Source organism: Thamnophis elegans, chromosome 3 (genome assembly GCF_009769535.1).
Source record: "Thamnophis elegans isolate rThaEle1 chromosome 3, rThaEle1.pri, whole genome shotgun sequence".
Taxonomy (NCBI): Eukaryota; Metazoa; Chordata; class Lepidosauria; order Squamata; family Colubridae; genus Thamnophis; species Thamnophis elegans.
This window is the reverse complement of record NC_045543.1, coordinates 132,407,720-132,426,405: the sequence shown is the minus strand read 5'-3', so window position 1 is coordinate 132,426,405 and position 18,686 is coordinate 132,407,720. Positions and strand designations below refer to the sequence as shown.

Genomic DNA, 18,686 nt, shown 5'->3' with positions numbered 1-18,686 from the left:
ATTACATTGTCACAGCTAAGGCGAAGCGCCCATTGACCTGAGTGATGTTGAGTTGGCCACGCCCACCTAATCACATGACCACTGAGCCCCGCCTACCCAGCTGGTCATTAGGGCAGAGAACCGGTTGTTAAATTATTTGAATCCCATCACTGAAAAGGGATATATTGTATATCAGTAATGTTACCCACTATTTGCATTCTGCTGGGGGTGTATAAGTAGGGTATGCATAATGTCAAGAAGATTCTCACTAATCCACCAGGTCATGGTTGTTCCAATGGTGTTTTTCCAAAAGGCAACTGGACTTGGTTACACTTCTCATCTAAAACATTTCTTCAGTTCAGTAACAGAACTAAGGAAGCTTCTTGGATGAGCCAAGGTGGCGCAGTGGTTAAATGCAGCATTGCAGGCTACTTCAGCTGACTGCAGTTCTGCAGTTCGGCTGTTCAAATCTCACCGGCTCAGGGTTGACTCAGCCTTCCATCCTTCCGAGGTGGGTAAAATGAGGACCCAGATTGTTGTTGACTCTGTAAAACACTTAGAGAGGGCTGAAAGCCCTATGAAGCGGTATATAAGTCTAACTGCTATTGCTATTGATATATGAGAAGCGAAAAGTTTTCAAGGAAAAACCGAGGCAGTCCAGTTGCCTTTTGAAAAAGCACCTTTGGGATAAGATACCCATATTTTTTCATTTTTAATATTTTCATTTTTTTTAACTTTTTAAAATGTATTGAAGGAATGAAGCCAGGAAGGAAAATACTGTATGGTGTATAACACATCTATATATAATGTGCATATAAAATGTATATGATTAATTTGAAGTCAGGCTCATTTCCTTTTTAATTTCTAATTGCATGAAAGAGACTGGATTTCTAGTAGGTAGACAGTCAAAACCTGCTCTAGAATTGAGATTATATTGTCCTTCTGTAAAACACTGCATGTTCTTTGCATTATTAACAATTTACTGTTATAATGTGCTGTCGTTACTATTGGTTGAAAGCCTCAATAGTCTGTGTCCAGAGTTGATCGCTCTCAGCTAGACATGCTAAATTACATGTATCAGCCCTTCACAGGGGTGGGCTCTGGGGGTTCCCAGGGGTTCAGGAGAACCTCTAGCTAAGATTCTGTGTAGGTCGGAGAACCCCCAAATCCCACTCCTGGCTGGCCCCGTCCACTCTGCCCCTCCCCACATGGTCCATTTTGGACGCAGGTAAGTGCAGGGCGCGCATGGAGGCTTGGGGAGGGCAAAAACCAGGCCTAACAGAAGTTCGAGAAGGGCGGAAACGGGGCCATTTCTGGCCTCCAGAGCCTGGGGAGGCCGTTTTCACCCTCCCGGAGGCTTGAAAAAAACCTCTAGAGCCCGGGGAGAGAAAAATGCCTCTCCACCATGTTGCAGGAGGCTGACTAGGCCACGCCCACCATGTCCATGCCCACTCAGCAAGTGGGCAGAGAACCCCTTGCTAAAATTTGTGAAACCTACCCCTACTTTCAAGGTATACCAGACTAGGAAACCAATGCCATGTAGATTGGTTCTAATTTTATTGTAAAGCTATAGTAATAGAATCTTGCAAGTCTGAATACATTTCCCCTTCTCTACCTTCTTCATGTGAACTAGGGAGGAGCCTGTCTGAAATATTTACTCATTATTTTCTTGGTTCTGACTGATGCCTTCTTATCTGCCTGTTACACTGATAGCAATTCTATTTAGGGCTACTCCACATGTCCTCTACACAGAGTCTATCTATGTCAGTGTTGGCTAACCTTTTCGGCACTGAGTGCCAAAACGAGAGTGCACACGTGTGTGTGCTGGAAACCAGAAGAGTAGCCACCCAGTGTGCATGCGCACGCTGGACGGCTGGTCTTCTGGTTTCCGGCGGACGTATGTGCACCAGCTACCTGATCTTCCAGTTTCTAGCACACATGCGCACACAAAGACCAGCTGGCCAGTGCACTTGTGCACACTGGAAACTGGAAGAGCAGTAACCCATGTGCATGTACAAGCCGGGAAGATGATCTTCCGGTTTCTGGCACGCGCATGCGCACCGGCCAACTGATCTTTGCGTTTGCTTGCATGCCAGAAACCAGAAGACCAGGTGGCTGGTATGCATGTGTGCACCAGAAACTGGAAGAGCAGCCGCCCGACGTGCGCATGCGCACCAGTTGGCTGCTCTTCCGGTTTCCAGCGCTCCTGTGTTCATGAAGACCAGTTGGCCAGTGCACCGGAATCCAGCAACAAGCAATGGCTCGCGTGCCCGAAGAGATGGCTCTGTGTGCCACTTCCGGCATGCATGCTATAGCTTCGCCAACAGGGATCTATGTGATTTGCAGAGAAAGTGATTTGCTTGAGCTCCCTTTAGATCTCTGAACAGTGGCAGAGGAATAACTGACTTTGCTTTTTTGTTATAAACATGAGGTTGGCTCTATGATTTTAGAAAAATAAAAGTAGTATGCAATGAAGAAGATATTTTAAATGCCTCCAATGTTTCATTATATATGCCCTTTATGAATGTGTTGCAAAAAAACCCACTCTCCACACATATTTTGTTCAAGGGTCTTGTTTTCCTTGTAAGAATAATGCATCTGTCTTTATTAGAACCTTAGGGGGGGGGGAAATAGATTCAGTTTTCTCTCAGTTTGACAGACACACATTTAAGTATAAATTATGCAGTGATGCTTGGCTCTGGACTTGTTGGAAATGTAAATATAACTTACCTCCTATGTGTATTCTTGCTTGTCATGAATAAAATCAGAAGCTTCACTGTAGCATTCTTTTCTCTTGAAACTCAAGGTGGAAAATCTGTTGCAGTAGAATGCACGGAAGGTAATGTTGATCAAATACCGCACGCCTTTCTGATAAAACCTAAAATACTGACAAATCAGTGAGTCTGGGTTCTGTAGCTGGAATGGAATGTTGTGCTGTATTAGTCTATGAATGCCAATGTGATGCCGTATCTTTGCATGAGCTGTTCATTTCTTCTTCACATCTCTTACTAATTATACAAAGTTAGTCCTTTGTCACTAACTTTGTAAGCATTGAAGAGCAATAATGAAACATTGCTTTCCTTCTGCTTTTAATTTTAACTTTTGGTTAAATCCCTTTTCCCATAAATCCCTTTTTGTATATTTATTTAAACTATATGTCCATTTTCCTTTGTTCCTTTCAGATGAATTAAATGATCTTGCAAGACCTGGTAAGTATATTATACAGGATAATATAAAAACTGCAGATCTTGTTTATGTATGCTCATGTATGCATATTATACTGGACAATCTATATAAAATCTTTAGGATCTTTGCTCATTAATAGACATTTGCCTCTATTAATATTGTTACTGATGGTGCTCATTATTTTTTTCAATTTTTAAATATATCATTGAATTTATAATCAACATTTAGAGTATATGTCTTTATTCACACTATATTATAGTTTAAATGTTTCCCTGGCCTGCTCTAAAAACTAAAAGTAGATATTAGGAGGAAAGCCCATGCTACAAGTTTAATAAGTTGGTTAATTCATGTGATGGGATGAATCATATCTATCCTAAGTTCATTATGAGCATCGTCCTCCAGTAGCTAAAGACTTGAATTGTTGAGCGGCTATGTAAAGGTAGATACCTCTTTCATCTTTAACCATGGGGCATCAAAAATATGTACCAGCTATTAATGTATATCCTGTAATGTATATCAAGTAATATTTATTTATATATGATAAGATGATCCAGATACTAAGTGAAGATAGTATGAAATGAATCACACCGTTGATTGATATGCTAAAAGTAGCACAGATATATAATCAGGTGCTTGCTAAATCCAAAGAATTATCAAATGATACTTCCATTAAGAATTATGCCAAGCATTTTGTTCCTCCTCTAAAAATCATGCCAGTTCTCTTACATATTTGAATTTTGACAAGCATTGCTCTGGGTTCTGAGTCACTTTCGTTGTGTGATATGTTTTTGTGAGTGTGTATTTGTCCTTAGAGGGATGCGGTGGCTCAGTGGCTAAGATGCTGAGCTTATCGATCAGAAAGGTCAGCAGTTCGGCGGTTCGAATTCCTAGCACTGCGTAACAGAGTCAGCTCCCAGCTTCTGCCAACCTAGCATTTTGAAAGCATGTAAAAATGCAAGTAGAAAAATAGGTACCACCTTTGGTGGGAAGGTAACAGCTTTCCGTGCCCCTTCGGTGTTTAGTCATGCGGGCCACATGACCATGGAGATGTCTTCTGACAGTGCTGGCTCTTCGGCTTTGAAATGGAGATGAGCACTGCCTCCTAGAATCAGGAACAACAAGCACATATGTGCAATGGGAACCCATGGGGCATGACTCACTTAAAAACAACCCCGATGAGCAATGGAAATTCTGGTCCCAATTTTGGTTGTGAATTAAGGACTAGCTGTAATACATATCCAATAATTTTATAAATTTATAGCATAGATCAGTCTAGCAGTGCTCAGTTTTAAAACTCACCTAAGCAAAATTCCATCAGGAAGTAAAACTGGGATAACTCCAGTGAACAGGGTGTTACTTTTAAAAAATTTTAAAAAACAAACATTTTCCTTGTTAAGAACAAAAGTGATCCAAGCTGAAAAACATTTGGTTATTTGTAAACTTTATTGATATTGATAAGTCCAAAACTTTTTTCATTCTTTCTTTACAAAACAGATCTTGAACAGCCAACTGAAAGACAATTTGGTAAGTAACTTTATATATTTTTCTAATGAGGCAAATACTGATTTTTTTAAAAAAATTAAAATGCCACCCATCACACTAATACAGCAACTCTGAGCCTCTATAATACAGAAATTATGCATAATTAAGGTAGTGTTTCCCAACTTTAGCAACTTTAAGATATGAATGGCTGTGAATTCTGGGAGTTGAAGTTCACATATTTTCAAGTTGCCACAGTTGAGAAACACTAATCCAAGACAAAAGTCTTCCTCAGCCTGTTTTCAATAAATTATAGAAGTTCTCCTATTCTCTAAAACTGCACTTCTCAATACTAGATTACTGATTTATCCAAGCAAAGAGAAACAGAGCAATATGATTCTGGCCAAGTTTACAAAAAAAAAAACCCACAGTATTTTCAATATTTAACCATGAATTAAAATAATTCTGTAAATCAAAAGAAGAAAATCCTTGTATTTGCAGTTTGTGATTGCTGTCTGATGAAGTCTGCATATTCTAGCCATGTTATATGTTATCTAACCCAAATGTCCTTATTTCATGTTTTATGGTACCATAGCAATCTTCATAATTCCATGATTTGGACTACAGCTTCCTCTTTCCTCCCAATTTTGTCTTTGCTTAACAAGAACATACCATCGATAAAATACCATCAATATGCGGACGATACGCAATTGTATCTGTCCGCCCCGTGCCAACTCAATGAAGCGGTGGACGTGATGAACCGGGGTCTTGAGGCCGTTAAGAACTGGATGAGTGCTAACAAACTGGTACTCAACCCGGACAAGACCGAGTGGCTGTTGTGTTTCCCTCCCAACAATTTGGCCAATGTTCCATCTATCAGGCTGGGGGGTCAAATTTTATACCCCTCAGATAGGGTTCGTAACTTAGGAGTCCTCCTGGACCCACAGCTGACTCTCGACCATCATTTGTCGGCTGTGACCAGGGGGGCATTTGCCCAGGTTCGCCTGGTCTGCCAGTTACGACCCTACCTGAACCGGGAGGCTCTCGCAACAGTCACTCGAGCTCTTGTGATCTCTAGGCTGGAATACTGCAATGTGCTCTACATGGGGCTGCCCTTGAGGTGCATCTGGCGACTGCAGTTAGTTCAGAATGCGGCCGCGCGAGTGATAGTGGGCGCACCGCGGTTCGCCCACATAACACCCATCCTCCGCGAGCTGCACTGGCTAGGGTGTTGTTGACCACCTTTAAAGCCCTTCATGGTAGTGGATCTGAGTACTTGAGAGACCGCCTTCTGCCGATTACCTCCCTCCGACCGATAAGATCGCACAGACTGGGCCTCCTCCGAATCCCATCCGCCAGTCAATGTTGACTGGCGACTACACGGAGGAGAGCCTTTTCTGTTGCAGCTCCGACCCTGTGGAACGACCTCCCCATCGAGATACGCACCCTCACCACCGTCCAGGCCTTCCGCACAGCCCTCAAGACCTGGCTATCCCAACAGGCCTGGGGATAAGCTTCTAATTTGCCCCACCCGAGTGTTGAGTGTTGAATGCAAGTTGTGTTTTTATTATTTTACTTTGTTCACATACTGTTTATTTTTGAATTGCACCCCCTCCCTAATGATTGTAAGCCGCCCTGAGTCCCCTCAGGGAAAAGGGCGGCCTATAAATCCTAATAAATACAAATACAAATACAAGAAGCAGATAAAAAAAACAGGTTCTATTCTAAGTATACAAATTTAGATATGTAGATTTATACTTCCTTATTATTTATTTAGATTTATATTCTGCCTTTCTTTCAGAAATTTAAAATAGCTTACAGGAGTAACACTTCATAGCAGCATAATGGAAGAATTCTCATTCAAGTTAAATTTTCTTTACACAAAATTGACAGATCCAGAAGGGTACACCTGTGGAAGAAAGACTGATGGAGCAAATTCTGAATTTGCAGGAGCAAATTCCATCACTTGACTACATTTGTTTAATATAATTGCAGCAGCCCATTAAATTAAAGCTTTTAATTTAATTTAAATTTCAAAAATTAAATTAAAATTTAAAACATACATGTTCCTTTATGGGCAATATCTTCATCATTGCTCAAGAATTATTAAAGACTAAGAATAGTTCATTTTATAAAAATGTTTTCTTTTAACTTTAGAACTCCTAATAGTTAAATTAAGTAATTGATTAATTCAAACAAGCTTAATTTCTTGCTTCATTCTTTCTTTGAAATTTGGCCTTCCAGAGAAGCTCATTCTGGAAAAGCCTCCATTAGAATTTGATTCTTTGCTTGGCAAAGAACATTGTTTATAAAAGGGATTATAGATTTGAACAACAAAAGGTCAGTGTATTTCCTTACCACAATAAAATGCAAACTATTTATATGATGCTACATAAAGATCCTCAGTGCAATGGAAACTAGCTGGGCTATTGCAATTATATGAAACAAATGCAATGTTGGAATTTGCTCTTGCAAATTCAGAATTTGTACCATCAGTCTTTCTCCCACCGTTGTACCAATTGGTACGTGTCAAGTTTGTGTAAATAAAAATTAAGTCGGTTGAGAATCCTTTAATTGTGCTGCTATGGAGAGATATCTCTGTAAGCTACCTTAAATTCCTGAAAGAAAGCCGGATTAGAAATCTAAACCAGGGGTGTCAAACTCGATTTCATTGAGGGCCACATCAGGGTTGTGTTTGATCTTGGGGCGCTGGCATGGGTGTGGCCAGGGTAAGCATGGCCAGCTCAATGTCACTTGTGTCAGGGGCACCTGTGGTGGCCCAAGCGCTCTTCCAGCAAAAACGGGCTCCCAATCTCCATTTTTAGTTGGGATGGCCTCCTCCAACCCTTTGCCAGTGAAAACCAAGGTTGAGAAGGCCTCATGCAGCCCTCCCAAGCTCCATTTTCTCTGGCAGAGGGTTGCAGGAAGCTGTCCCAGCCGAAACGGAGATTGGTAGCCCGTTTTTGCTTGCAGAAGCAATGCAGGCAGGTTCTTCGCTGTTTCCAGGGCGGCCCTGAGGGCCAGATCTAAGCACCCCACAGGCCAGATCCAGCCCCCCCCAAGCCTTAAGTTTAACATCCCTGATCTAAATAAATAGTAAGGAAGGATAAAATCTACATATTTTAATAGCACATGTGATGCTCCCACCCTTACTCTAAAAACTGTTCAAGAAAGCTGGGATTATTCAAAGATGAGTCAAGAATCTGGAATTCCTATTCACAAGTTTGACGAACAACGAGAGAGCAAAGCAAGATAGCATTTAACAAAATGCAAAATTCCCAACTGGAAGTACAATTCATGCTGTTTGTTGTTTGTATTACATCTGGCAATTTGCAGCCTGTTTTGCTTATGTATACCCGCTCTTTGGATGAAATCCTATGCTATCTGTAAAGATAGGTCCGTATTAAATCCCTCTGTGTTGTATGAACTGCCCCAAACAAGTGATTATTGAACCCTTGAGAGTGTGCGGTCATTTGTAACTCTGTCTCCGTGAAATGGCTGTCATTGAAATTGATTTTGATAGATTGTATTTCATCTATAAACCATGTGTTCAATCACTAAAGCTGCAAGGATAAACAGTAAATATACGTCCAAGGGGGGAAAAAATGGTTTGCAATGGTTTCAGAAAAATGATTAATTTTTATTATACCAAAACCATTTTTTAATGCTTTGGTAAGACCACACTTGGAATTCTGCAGCCAGTTTTGGTCACCATGATGTAAAAAAAAATGTTGATACACCAGAAAGAGTACAGAGAAGAGCAACTAAGATGATTAAGGGACAGGAAGCTAAAACATATTAAAGTGGTTGCTGGAATTAGGTATGTTTAATTTAATGAAAAGAAGGACTAGGGGTGACATGATAGCAGTTTTCCAATATCAAAGGGGTTGCCATAAAGAAGGGGGGCGGTCAGCTTATTCTACAAAGCAGTTGAATGGAGAACAAGAAGCAATGGATGGAAACTAATCAAGGAGAGAACCAACCTAGAACTAAGGTTAAATTTTATGACAGTGAGAACAATTAATCAGTGGAAGAACTTGCCTCCAGAAGTTCCAACACCAGAAGTTTTTAAGAAGAGATCGGACATCCATTTGTTTGAAATGTCCCTTCCAACTCTGCTATTCTCTTAAAACAAGGCAGGAAGTAAACCTGAACTTGAATCACATCTTGGACTAATATTTGCCCTGTAGTTGATATTAAGAACACTTTTTTTATGGGGAGTTACTTATGTATCAGATACCATGAAGTCTTCCTATGAATTATCATGAATGTTAGTTTCTTTGCAGGCATACTATGGGAAAGCTATTTGTAAACATGCTTTGGTTTCTCCCTTTGTAGCAGTAGATAAAGTGGCCCTACTGATGGGGAACATGAGCTACTATAACCATCCCAAGCTCAAGGCTCCGTTAGTTGATGTTTACGAGCTGACCAACTTGCTGAGGCAGATGGACTTTAAAGTGGTCTCTTTGCTGGATCTGACCGAACCTGAGATGCGGAATGCGGTGGATGAATTCTTATTGCTCCTGGACAAAGGTGTTTATGGTAAGAGTTTGTGATTTGGTGGCCAGTCAAGATGAGCTTCAGTTTGATTACCAGAATGTATCTTTCACGGTTACCTAATTTGGCCAAATTTGAGTTTCTGCAGTAAGGAGGGAATTGGACTGGATAGCAGCCTCTTCTAGCACGGCGAGTCTGTGATTCTAATAAAGTAAACAAAAAGCATCTCTTTGTAAAATACGTAAGAAATGTATGTTACATTAGTTGTAAGTCGAGGACTACCATATTTTTCGCGTGACCCGACAAAAGGGCGAACGACAAAACCGCGCCCGACTAAACCACGTTGCTGACATCATCAACGCGGCAACAACAGCCAGCGCAGAGAAAGAAGGGCGCTTTAAATAGCGCGTCGAAAGAAAGCCGATTTAACTTAAGGTAAGGGTTAGCTTTAGGGTTAGCTTTAGGGTTAGCTTTAGGGTTAGGTTAAGGGTTAGGGTTAGCTTTAGGGTTAGGTTAAGGGTTAAGGTTAGCTTTAGGGTTAGGTTAAGGGTTAGGTTTAGGGTTAGGGTTAGGTTAAGGGTTAGGTTTAGGGTTAGGTTAAGGGTTAGGTTTAGGGTTAGGTTTAGGGTTAGGTTTAGGTTTAGGGTTAGGTTTAGGGTTAAGGGTTAAGTTTAGGTTTAGGGTTTACAGCGTGCTTCTTTCTCCGCGCTGTTGTCGCCCTGTTGATGATGTCAGCGACGCGGTTTAGTCGGGCGCGGTTTTGTCGTTTGCCCTTTTGTCGGTGAACCTATTTTTCGGAGTGAAAGACTCACCTTTTCTTCCCAAAAAAGAAGGTGAAAATCTGGCTGCGTCTTATACACTGAATATAGCATTTTTGGCCTACCGCCCCCTTTGCAAAAATAGCTGTGCATAGCCTTTAGGAGGCTTCCAGACTGTTCCTGGGGGCTGGGGAGGGCAAAAATCAGCAAAAAAATGGGCTGGTTTTTGCTCGTTTTTGCCCCCCCCCCAGCCCCCAGGAGCACTCTACAAGCATCCCAAAGCTCTGCATCCCCATTTTTTGTTTTTTTGTTTTGCTAAAAACAAGGCGTGCAGAGGGTTTGTGACACCTGCAGCAGGCAAAAACTTTTTTTTAAATTTACCTCTTCAAAATCATGGTACATCTCATGCTCCGGTGCGTCATGTAGTCTGAAAAATACAGTACCTGAAACATACAGGTAGTCCTCGGCTTATAACCATAATGGAGCCCAGAATTTCTGTTGCTGGTCATGATGTTGTAAGTCAAGGAAATTATGTGACCAGTTTTAATTTTACGACTTTTTTTATGGCACACAGTAAGCTAATGCCATGGTTCTTAAGTGAATAAAGTGGTCATTAATCAAACATGGTTGTTGTTAATCAAATCAATGTATTCAAAAGGGTGGGCCTTTTGGGGGGGGAAACCAAGCAAAAATGGTTTAATGGTTTAATGGTTTATTAACATTTATAGGCCGCCCTTTTCCCTGAGGGGACTCAGGGCGGCTTACATAAAATCAAGGGAGGGATATACAAACAATAACGTAGACAAACATAGAATAAAATAATGAGCAACATTCATTCATCATTCGGGAGGGGCAATTATCTTTGTCCCCAGGCCTGACGGGCTAGCCAGGTCTTAAGGGCTATGCGGAAGGCCTGGACGGTGGTGAGAGTACGAATCTCCACGGGGAGATCGTTCCAAAGGGTCGGAGCTACTACTGAGAAGGCTCTCCTCCTTGTAATTGCCAGCCGGCACTGGCTGGCCAATGGAATTCGGAGGAGGCCCAATCTATGAGATCTAATTGGTCGCAGGGAGGTAATTGGCAGAAGGCGGTCTCTCAAGTACGCAGACCCACTACCATGGAGGGCTTTGTGGGTGACTAATAGCACCTTGAAGCGCACCCGGAGATCAACAGGTAGCCAGCGCAGCTCGCGGAGGATAGGTGTTATGTGGGTGAACCGAGGTGCACCCACGATCACTCGCGCGGCCGCGTTCTGGACTAGCTGAAGTCGCCGGATGCTCTTCAAGGGCAGCCCCATGTAGAGCACATTGCAGTATTCCAGCCTAGAGGTCACAAGGGCCCGAGTGACTGTTGTGAGGGCCTCCCGATTCAGGTAGGGTCGCAACTGGCGCACCAGGCAAACCTGGGCAAATGCCCCCCTGGTCACAGCCGTCAGATGGTAGTCAAAGGACAGCTGTGGATCCAGGAGGACTCCCAAGTTGCGAACCCTCTCTGAGGGGTGTAGAATTTGATCCCCCAGCCTGAGCGATGGAGTACTGGTCGAATTGTTGGGAGGGAAACACAACAGCCACTCGGTCTTTTCATAAATGTCATAAATCACAGTCACATGGCCATGGAATGGTGCAACAAGCTGTTGGGACCAGTTGTCAAACAGCCAAAATGAGGTCATGTGACCATGGGGTTGTGTTCAGCCATTTGAACTCAGGAACCAGATTGACAGTAGCATTTGGGAGGGTCTTTCATAACTTTGAACAATTGCCAAGTGACTGATTGTTAAGTGAAGTCTACCTGCATACAGTACATAAAACTGCCACCCTGATCAAGTTGGCACTGAATATAGCAGAAGTTCAACATATGAAGCTTCCATTCACCAAGTGGCTTGGCAATCCTCTTATTGCATTTTGTTGTTAGTTGCAAAGTTGTGTCTGATCCATGGCGACCTCATGGACAATGTTCCTCCAGGCCTTCTAGTCCTGTACCATCCTCTGGAGTCCATTTAAGCTTACGCCTACTGCTTCTGCGACTCCATCCAGCCACCTCATTCTCGTGCCATCCCCTTCTTCTTTTGCCCTCAATCTTACCCAGCATTAGACTCTTCTCCAGTGAGTCCTTCCTTCTCATTTAGATGTCTAAAGTATTTGAGTTTCATCTTCAGGATCTGGTTTTCTAAAGAGCAGTCAGGGTTGATCTCTTCTAGGACTAACCGGTTTGATCGCCTTGCAGTCCAAGGGACTGGCCGGAGTCTTCTCCAGCACCATAATTCAAAGGCCTCCATTCTTTGGTGCTCAGCCTTTCTTATGGTCCAACTTTCACAGTCATACATTGCAACTGGGAAAACCATAGCCTTGACTGTTCTGACCCCCTGGCCTGTGAATAAACAAGAACACAGGCTTGGCTGTTTTCCACTGTTCAATTACTGAGATAACGAATCCTTTGGCTGAGGGCCCAGGCAACTCACGTTCAATAGAGTAGCTCTGCAGCAATCCAGATAGTTCAATCAAAGCAATGCAGATAGTCCAAACGAACAGACACGACTAGAATACACAGATAGAATTACTAATTCGAACAGTTGTTTCCTGCAAATGTCCCCTCCCAACGCCTCACCTATAATGTCTCTTGGGAGGGGCCAATCAACAACCATCTGTGCTTAATCATCTTCTGTGAGTCTGCCTACAGAGTTGCTGCTTCCGTTTCTCAGCCCTTCTCAATCTAGCATCAGGGACAAGTTGCCTCCCTACTGCTCCATACCTCAGGCGCCTCCTGGTGGCCAACCAGCCTCTCTGGTCCCTGCTCTGAGTCTGAACCCTGCGTAGGGTCCTCCAAATCGTCCAGGGCAGACTCATATGGTTCCTCGCTATCCGAGTCCATCAGCAACTCAACCGGATCCTGCTGGGCCACAACAATTGACTATACACACTTTTGTTGGCAGGGTGATGTCTCTGCTTTTTAGTATGCTGTGTAGATTTGCCATAGCTTTCCTCCCCAGGAGCAAGCGTCTTTTAATTTCTTGGCTGCAGTCTCCATCTGAGATAATTGTGGAGCCCAGGAAAATAAATCTGTCACTACCTCCATTTCTTCCCCATCTATTTGCCATGAATTGAGGGGGTTGGATGCCAAGATCCTAGTTTTCTTAATGTTGAGTATCAAGCCAACTTTTGCGCTCTCCTCCTTCACCCTTCACCACTCTCCTCAAAAGGCTCTTTAGTTCCTCTTCATTTTTTGCCATTAGATTGGTATCATCTGCATATCTGATCTTATTGCATATTCCGGGAATATTCTATATCCCTGTCCAAAATTTATACTAAGGATGTATTCCAGGCCTTCCTCTAGGCAGAAATGCAGTCCATGGCTACATTCTCTGTAACAGATGGGGGGCCTAATCTGAGTCTCCATCTGGTTTATAAATTAGGAATGAAGGCAAATATATGTATTCCAGGAACCAATCTGAATCGGTCACCCGGACCAGAGGAGACTAAAGTCTTCTGAGATTTCAGACTTGTTGCTGGAGCCCATCCTCAGGGAACTTCTCAAATCTGAAAGCTCAGAAGACTAAACTTCTGGTTTCAGTGACTCATCCAGACTGGATTCTGCTTTATAATTTTCTTCTAACCTGACCCTCTTTTGTGAGTCTGTCTCTTACTTTTAATCGTAATAGCCTGAAGGGTTTATTATTGTTTGCTCTGTTAAATTACTTCTTTTTAAAATTTATTTCTTCAATTTATATTTTAGTGTTTGCAAAATCCTTCTTATGTTGATTTTATGTGATGGTCTGGCCATTAAATTTTGTTAGGATCCTTTGCAGGTAATCTGAAGCCCTCAAGAGTCTTTCAGTCAGTGTTAACTTTTTTTGATAATTTCCAGAGTAGATCTGCTACATCGGGTGCCTCTGTGTTCACTGAATTTCAACTAGTCCTTTAGATCTTGTCAGGATGCTTGCTCTTATTATTTATTTATTTATTATTAAAATTTATATGCCGCCCAATCCCGAGGGACTCCGGGCGGCTTACAAAAGAAGGAAGAGAAGAAAAAAATAAGAAAAGGACAGTTTAAAAACACAAGACATGCATTCGTTCTAATCGGGGCTGGACCTCAACAATGAGGTCAACAGCCCCAGGCCTGCCGGAACAGCCAGGTTTTAACAGCTTTCCTGAAGGCCATGAGAGTGGGTAAGGTCCGGATCTTTGGGGGTAGCTGATTCCAAAGGGCCGGAGCAGCCACAGAGAAGGCTCTCCTCCGGGGGGCCGCCAGTCGACACTGTCTGGCTGACGGCATCTGAAGGAGGCCCAATCTGTGGGATCTTACCGGCCGCTGGGAGGTATGTGGCAGTAGGCGGTCTCGCAGGTACGCTGGCCCTCTTCATCCTAAGTACTGTATTTTTCGAAGTATAAGACACACTTTCCCCCCCCCTAAAAGAGGGGTGAAAATTTGAGTGCATTTTATACACCGAATGTAGCCCCGCCCACCCGCCAGCCCCCACTCTGCCTCCCAGCAATTTGTCTCCTTGCAGCAAACAGCCTGTTTCAGTTTCAGCTTCAGCACAGCCTGATTAGCACAAGCAGCTGCTTGTCAGTTGGATCGGCCTCCCGACCATCAGCTGTTTCAGGCTGCAGGGATTGCCATTGCCTATTGCTGCTTCCGTGCACCCCATTTTCGGCCTCCGCATCCCATTTTTGGCCTCCATGTGCCCAATTTTTTGCCCATTCTGATCCCTGCCGCCCAGAATGGCAGAAAATAGGGGCGTGGAGGCCGAAAACGAGGCATGCGAAGTCGGCAAGAGGCTATGGCAATCCCTGCAGCCTGAAGCAGCTGATGGTCGGGAGACTGACTCAACCAACAATCAGCTGCTTGTGCTAATCAGGCTGTTCTCAAACAGAAACTGAAATGGGCTGTTTGCTGCAAGGAGGCAAATTGCTGGAAGGAAGAGGCAGATTTTGTTTTCTTGTGCTAATCGGGCTGTGCTGAAACTGAAACAAGCTGTTTGCTCTTTACTGCAAGGAGGCAAATTGCTGTGAGGCAGAGGCAGATTTTTTCCCCCGTGTCTTATACTTTGGAGAGTCTTATATTCCGAAAAATACAGTAACTATGCTTGGGCACTGAATTTTATACAGATTAATGCTTAGAATTTAAATAAACCTACCAGGAAGTATCTAAGAAATGGCTTTAAAATGTGATAACTCAGTTCAGTATATTTATCGGTTATACAAATTGGCAGGCCCGTTAATTTAACAGATAAATAAATTAAATTAAATTTGATTTGACTTTGATCTTCCCACCACTGTGGCCTAGTGTTTGGGACTGTTTTCAAATTGCAATGCGGCCTTTGGGCTGTAAAAAAAATGTCCTATTCATTTTGTGTACGCATGTGAAAATGTCTTTTGCTGAATCTGTTTAATCAAGCATGGTCTGCTGTACTCAATGCACCTCTCTCTCCTGTTCTTTTTGCTCAATCTTTTAAATGAAGCGGCTGTGGGCTACAACCTCTCAAATCATCGATGTTCCTCTTACATGCCTATTACTTTTTCAAACTGATTGAAAAATGCACGTCTCTGAAATCTCACCAGCATATTATTTTTCGTAGTTGTCATTACAAGTACCCTTCAGGATAGGAAGAGCCCAGCTCCTAATACTACATAAATATAGTCACGCATTGGTTTCGAGTTAGATGTCTCTCTGCAGTAGATGCTAACATGCATTGTGAAGTGGTTATCTATGCAGCTTTCTCATTGATCAGATGCTAATGCTTGATTCACTTAGTTCCTCCTGATCTGACATTCAGAATGCCTTTCACTCTTCATGTGGCTGAGCCAACAATCCCTCTGACAGGAAGATTTATTGTAATCACATTCACAGCCTTTTCAGACCGCAGCATTCTTTGACAATCCTTTTTAGCAGTGGCTTGTCACTTGCGGCTGTCGATGGGATGTTGCAGTTGCTTCCCGATCAGGCTCAAGCATGCTTGTATCCACTAACGTTAGCAATAGCAATAGCAGTTAGACTTATATACCGCTTCATAGGGCTTTCAGCCCTCTCTAAGCGGTTTACAGAGTCAGCATATTGCCCCCAACAACAATCCGGGTCCTCATTTTACCCACCTTGGAAGGATGGAAGGCTGAGTCAACCCTGAGCCGGTGAGATTTGAACAGCCAAACTGCAGAACTGCAGTCAGCTGAAGTAGCCTGCAGTGCTGCATTTAACCACTGCGCCACCTCGGCTCTTTGTGTTCCTTGTGATTTTATTGTGTATTTTCCTGTAGAAATGTGTGGATCCTAGGAAGTTTTGTAGCTGTCTGCAGGTGCAAGGGGGCTGCCAGCCTAGGATGGCTTATACTTTGGCTGGGTCCATCTCTATGCCCTCATTTGATACTCGGTAGCCCAGGCAGTCTAGCTGTGCACAGTGAAATTCTCATTTTGACAGCTTGACATACAGGTTTGCCGCCAGAAGGTTTTTCCAGTACCTGTCAGACTAGGGGTATGTGGTCCTTCATGGTCTCACTTGCGATCATGTATAATAAGATCACAATTCTTCTGCATATATACACCATAAATATAATATATACACAATTATGTATAATAAGGTCAGGAATGCTTTGTGAGTTGACGGTGTGTTGTTATTTATTTATTTTTAGATTGAATTTGTATACCCGCCCAACTCGCACATAAGTAACTCTGGATAGCTTACAAAATTTTAAAAAGCCATGGTATAATAAAACTCATTTTTTAAAAAAAAAAATCTATGCCCACCTCCCATGGCAGCAACAACACAATCAAATCAGCCTGTCGGGGTTCCAAAGAGCATCCAAAATTAAATCAGAGTCCAAGGCGAAGCATTGCTCAATGTTCCAATTTATTAAGAGAGCCATGTTGGCACATCTGGGAAAACCTGAATCTGAAAGCTTCCCGGTTTTCCCCACCCAGTTGAAAGTTGAAGATCTTGCCCCCACATCCACAAGACCATCACATGGTCCATCTCCCACTGCCATGCTGGCAGTTCCATCCCATCCAGTTCCGGTCAGGTGCAGAAGTGCAAAAACAAAAGATGACCTTGGCTTTCTAGAAAGAATTTTGTTTTGGCTGCATAGTATGTGACTTTTTAACACCCCCCCATTTTCCCACAATAGAAAATGCATAACAGAATAATAGAAAGTGTGGCAGGTGAAAGACCCTAAAAGAAAAGATGGATGCAGGCCTGACACAGCCACTTGATTGGATGCCTCTCCATTCGTGGGCCCGAGGCCCACTGGCAAAGATATGTTTTTGGGACTTTTCAGAAGAGGAACAGCATGGGGGCCAATCATACCTCAGGGAGGAGTGACGTTCCATAAAGAAAGGGCCACCACCAAGAAGGCCTTTTTTCATGGCCCCACTAATGGCAGTCCCTAATCAAGGAAACCCATAGGATGTCCTACCTTCCTGTCCTGGTGGGCCGGGTAGCTATAAGAAAATAATTTTAATATTTTAATCAAATATTTTGAAAGTTCTAGGTCCCAACCTATGAAAATCCAAACACGGCAGAAAGAGAACCATGTTTGTTATCATGGGCTCTTCAGAATCCATATGATGATGTTATCTAAAAATTGTTTAACAAAAAAAAATAATGTTTTGCATAGCCGAATATTAAGCAAACTTCTCCGAAGCCCGTGAAATTTTGTATAGCTTATAGCTAAAGATATATATATATATATTTAAAAAGACTTAGTAACAGTAACTTTCTCTTTCATTTATTCAAGTTACATTGTTTAGGGAAAGAAAGTAAAGATACAATACCACTTCCTTTCAAGAAGCATTTTTGTCAAAATAAGCTTGACTTATTTTACTTAACAGATATTTGTAGGCGGGTTTCTTGGCCGCAATACGGAAGTGGTTTACTTCTGCATTGTATTTTTCTAACTTGCTATTTGTTGAGTGAACATTCCTTGTGCATTCTGAAAGGAATCAAGGGAAGATGATTGTTGTGGCCAGCAGAGTTGGTGGCAGTCTCAGACAGTGAGGAAGTTGGGGAGGAACATGGGCCAGTCCTGGAGTCTGAGGAAGGCTCTGATGAGGGCTCTGTGTCAGAGGCAGAGATGGGGCCAGGGCCGTCCAACAGTTATCAGCTGCTTTCGGAGTCGGAGATCAGTGGGGCAGAAGAAGGATGTTAAAACAATTACCGGCAGTGATATCTGGGTATTATGAACATTGGGCTTCAATACAAAACATCCTTAAACTCATGCGACACTATGTTGGGGTGAGAAGGCTGCATTAAAACACAATATCCTTTACAACCAGCCAAAGTAGGTCCTTATCCTACATCTCAAACATTTTTAATGAAATTATTAAGTATTATAAAATACAAAATATAAAAGTAAATAGAGGAACATTAAGGAAGGAGAGGAAAGGGAAGTAGGGAAGGTAGGAAAAAGAAAAGAAAAAGAAGCATTGACCTCCGACTCTCTCTGTTGCAGTGAAACAAAATTTCAAGTCACAACTTTTTGTTTTTCCATAATAATACAAACTTTCTCATTTCTATAAAGATCTATCAATCTAATCTGTAAAACCCGAAGTCGAAGTTACATTCTTTTCCACATCAAGCATGAAATTCAGAAGCGGTTTCCATGTGGAAACAAAAGTACTTATGTCCTTTTTTAAAAATCTGAATAGTCAGTTTTGCCATTTTACCCAACTCCATCAACTTCTGCAACCATTCTTCCATAGTAGGCATCAAAGTGTCTGTTGTGACCCGCCAGCAGAGCTGGCAGCAGATTCGGACAGTGAGGAGGTTGGAGAGGAACATGGGCCAGTCCTGGAGTCT

General features: G+C 42.6%; 1 protein-coding gene across 2 annotated transcripts in view; it reads left to right on the top strand.

The window, feature by feature from the left end:
• The window catches only part of MALT1 (MALT1 paracaspase), a 57,326-nt gene that overhangs the window by 24,262 nt on the left and 14,378 nt on the right, over positions 1-18,686 (top strand). Inside the window, exons 7-10 of one of the 2 annotated variants that reach the window (XM_032212448.1) lie at positions 2,786-2,818; positions 3,162-3,188; positions 4,660-4,689; positions 8,983-9,186. In XM_032212448.1, the coding sequence (XP_032068339.1) occupies positions 2,786-2,818; positions 3,162-3,188; positions 4,660-4,689; positions 8,983-9,186 (294 nt within the window). The remainder of the gene's footprint in view (positions 1-2,785; positions 2,819-3,161; positions 3,189-4,659; positions 4,690-8,982; positions 9,187-18,686) is intronic. The other variant, XM_032212449.1, reaches the window with a different exon arrangement.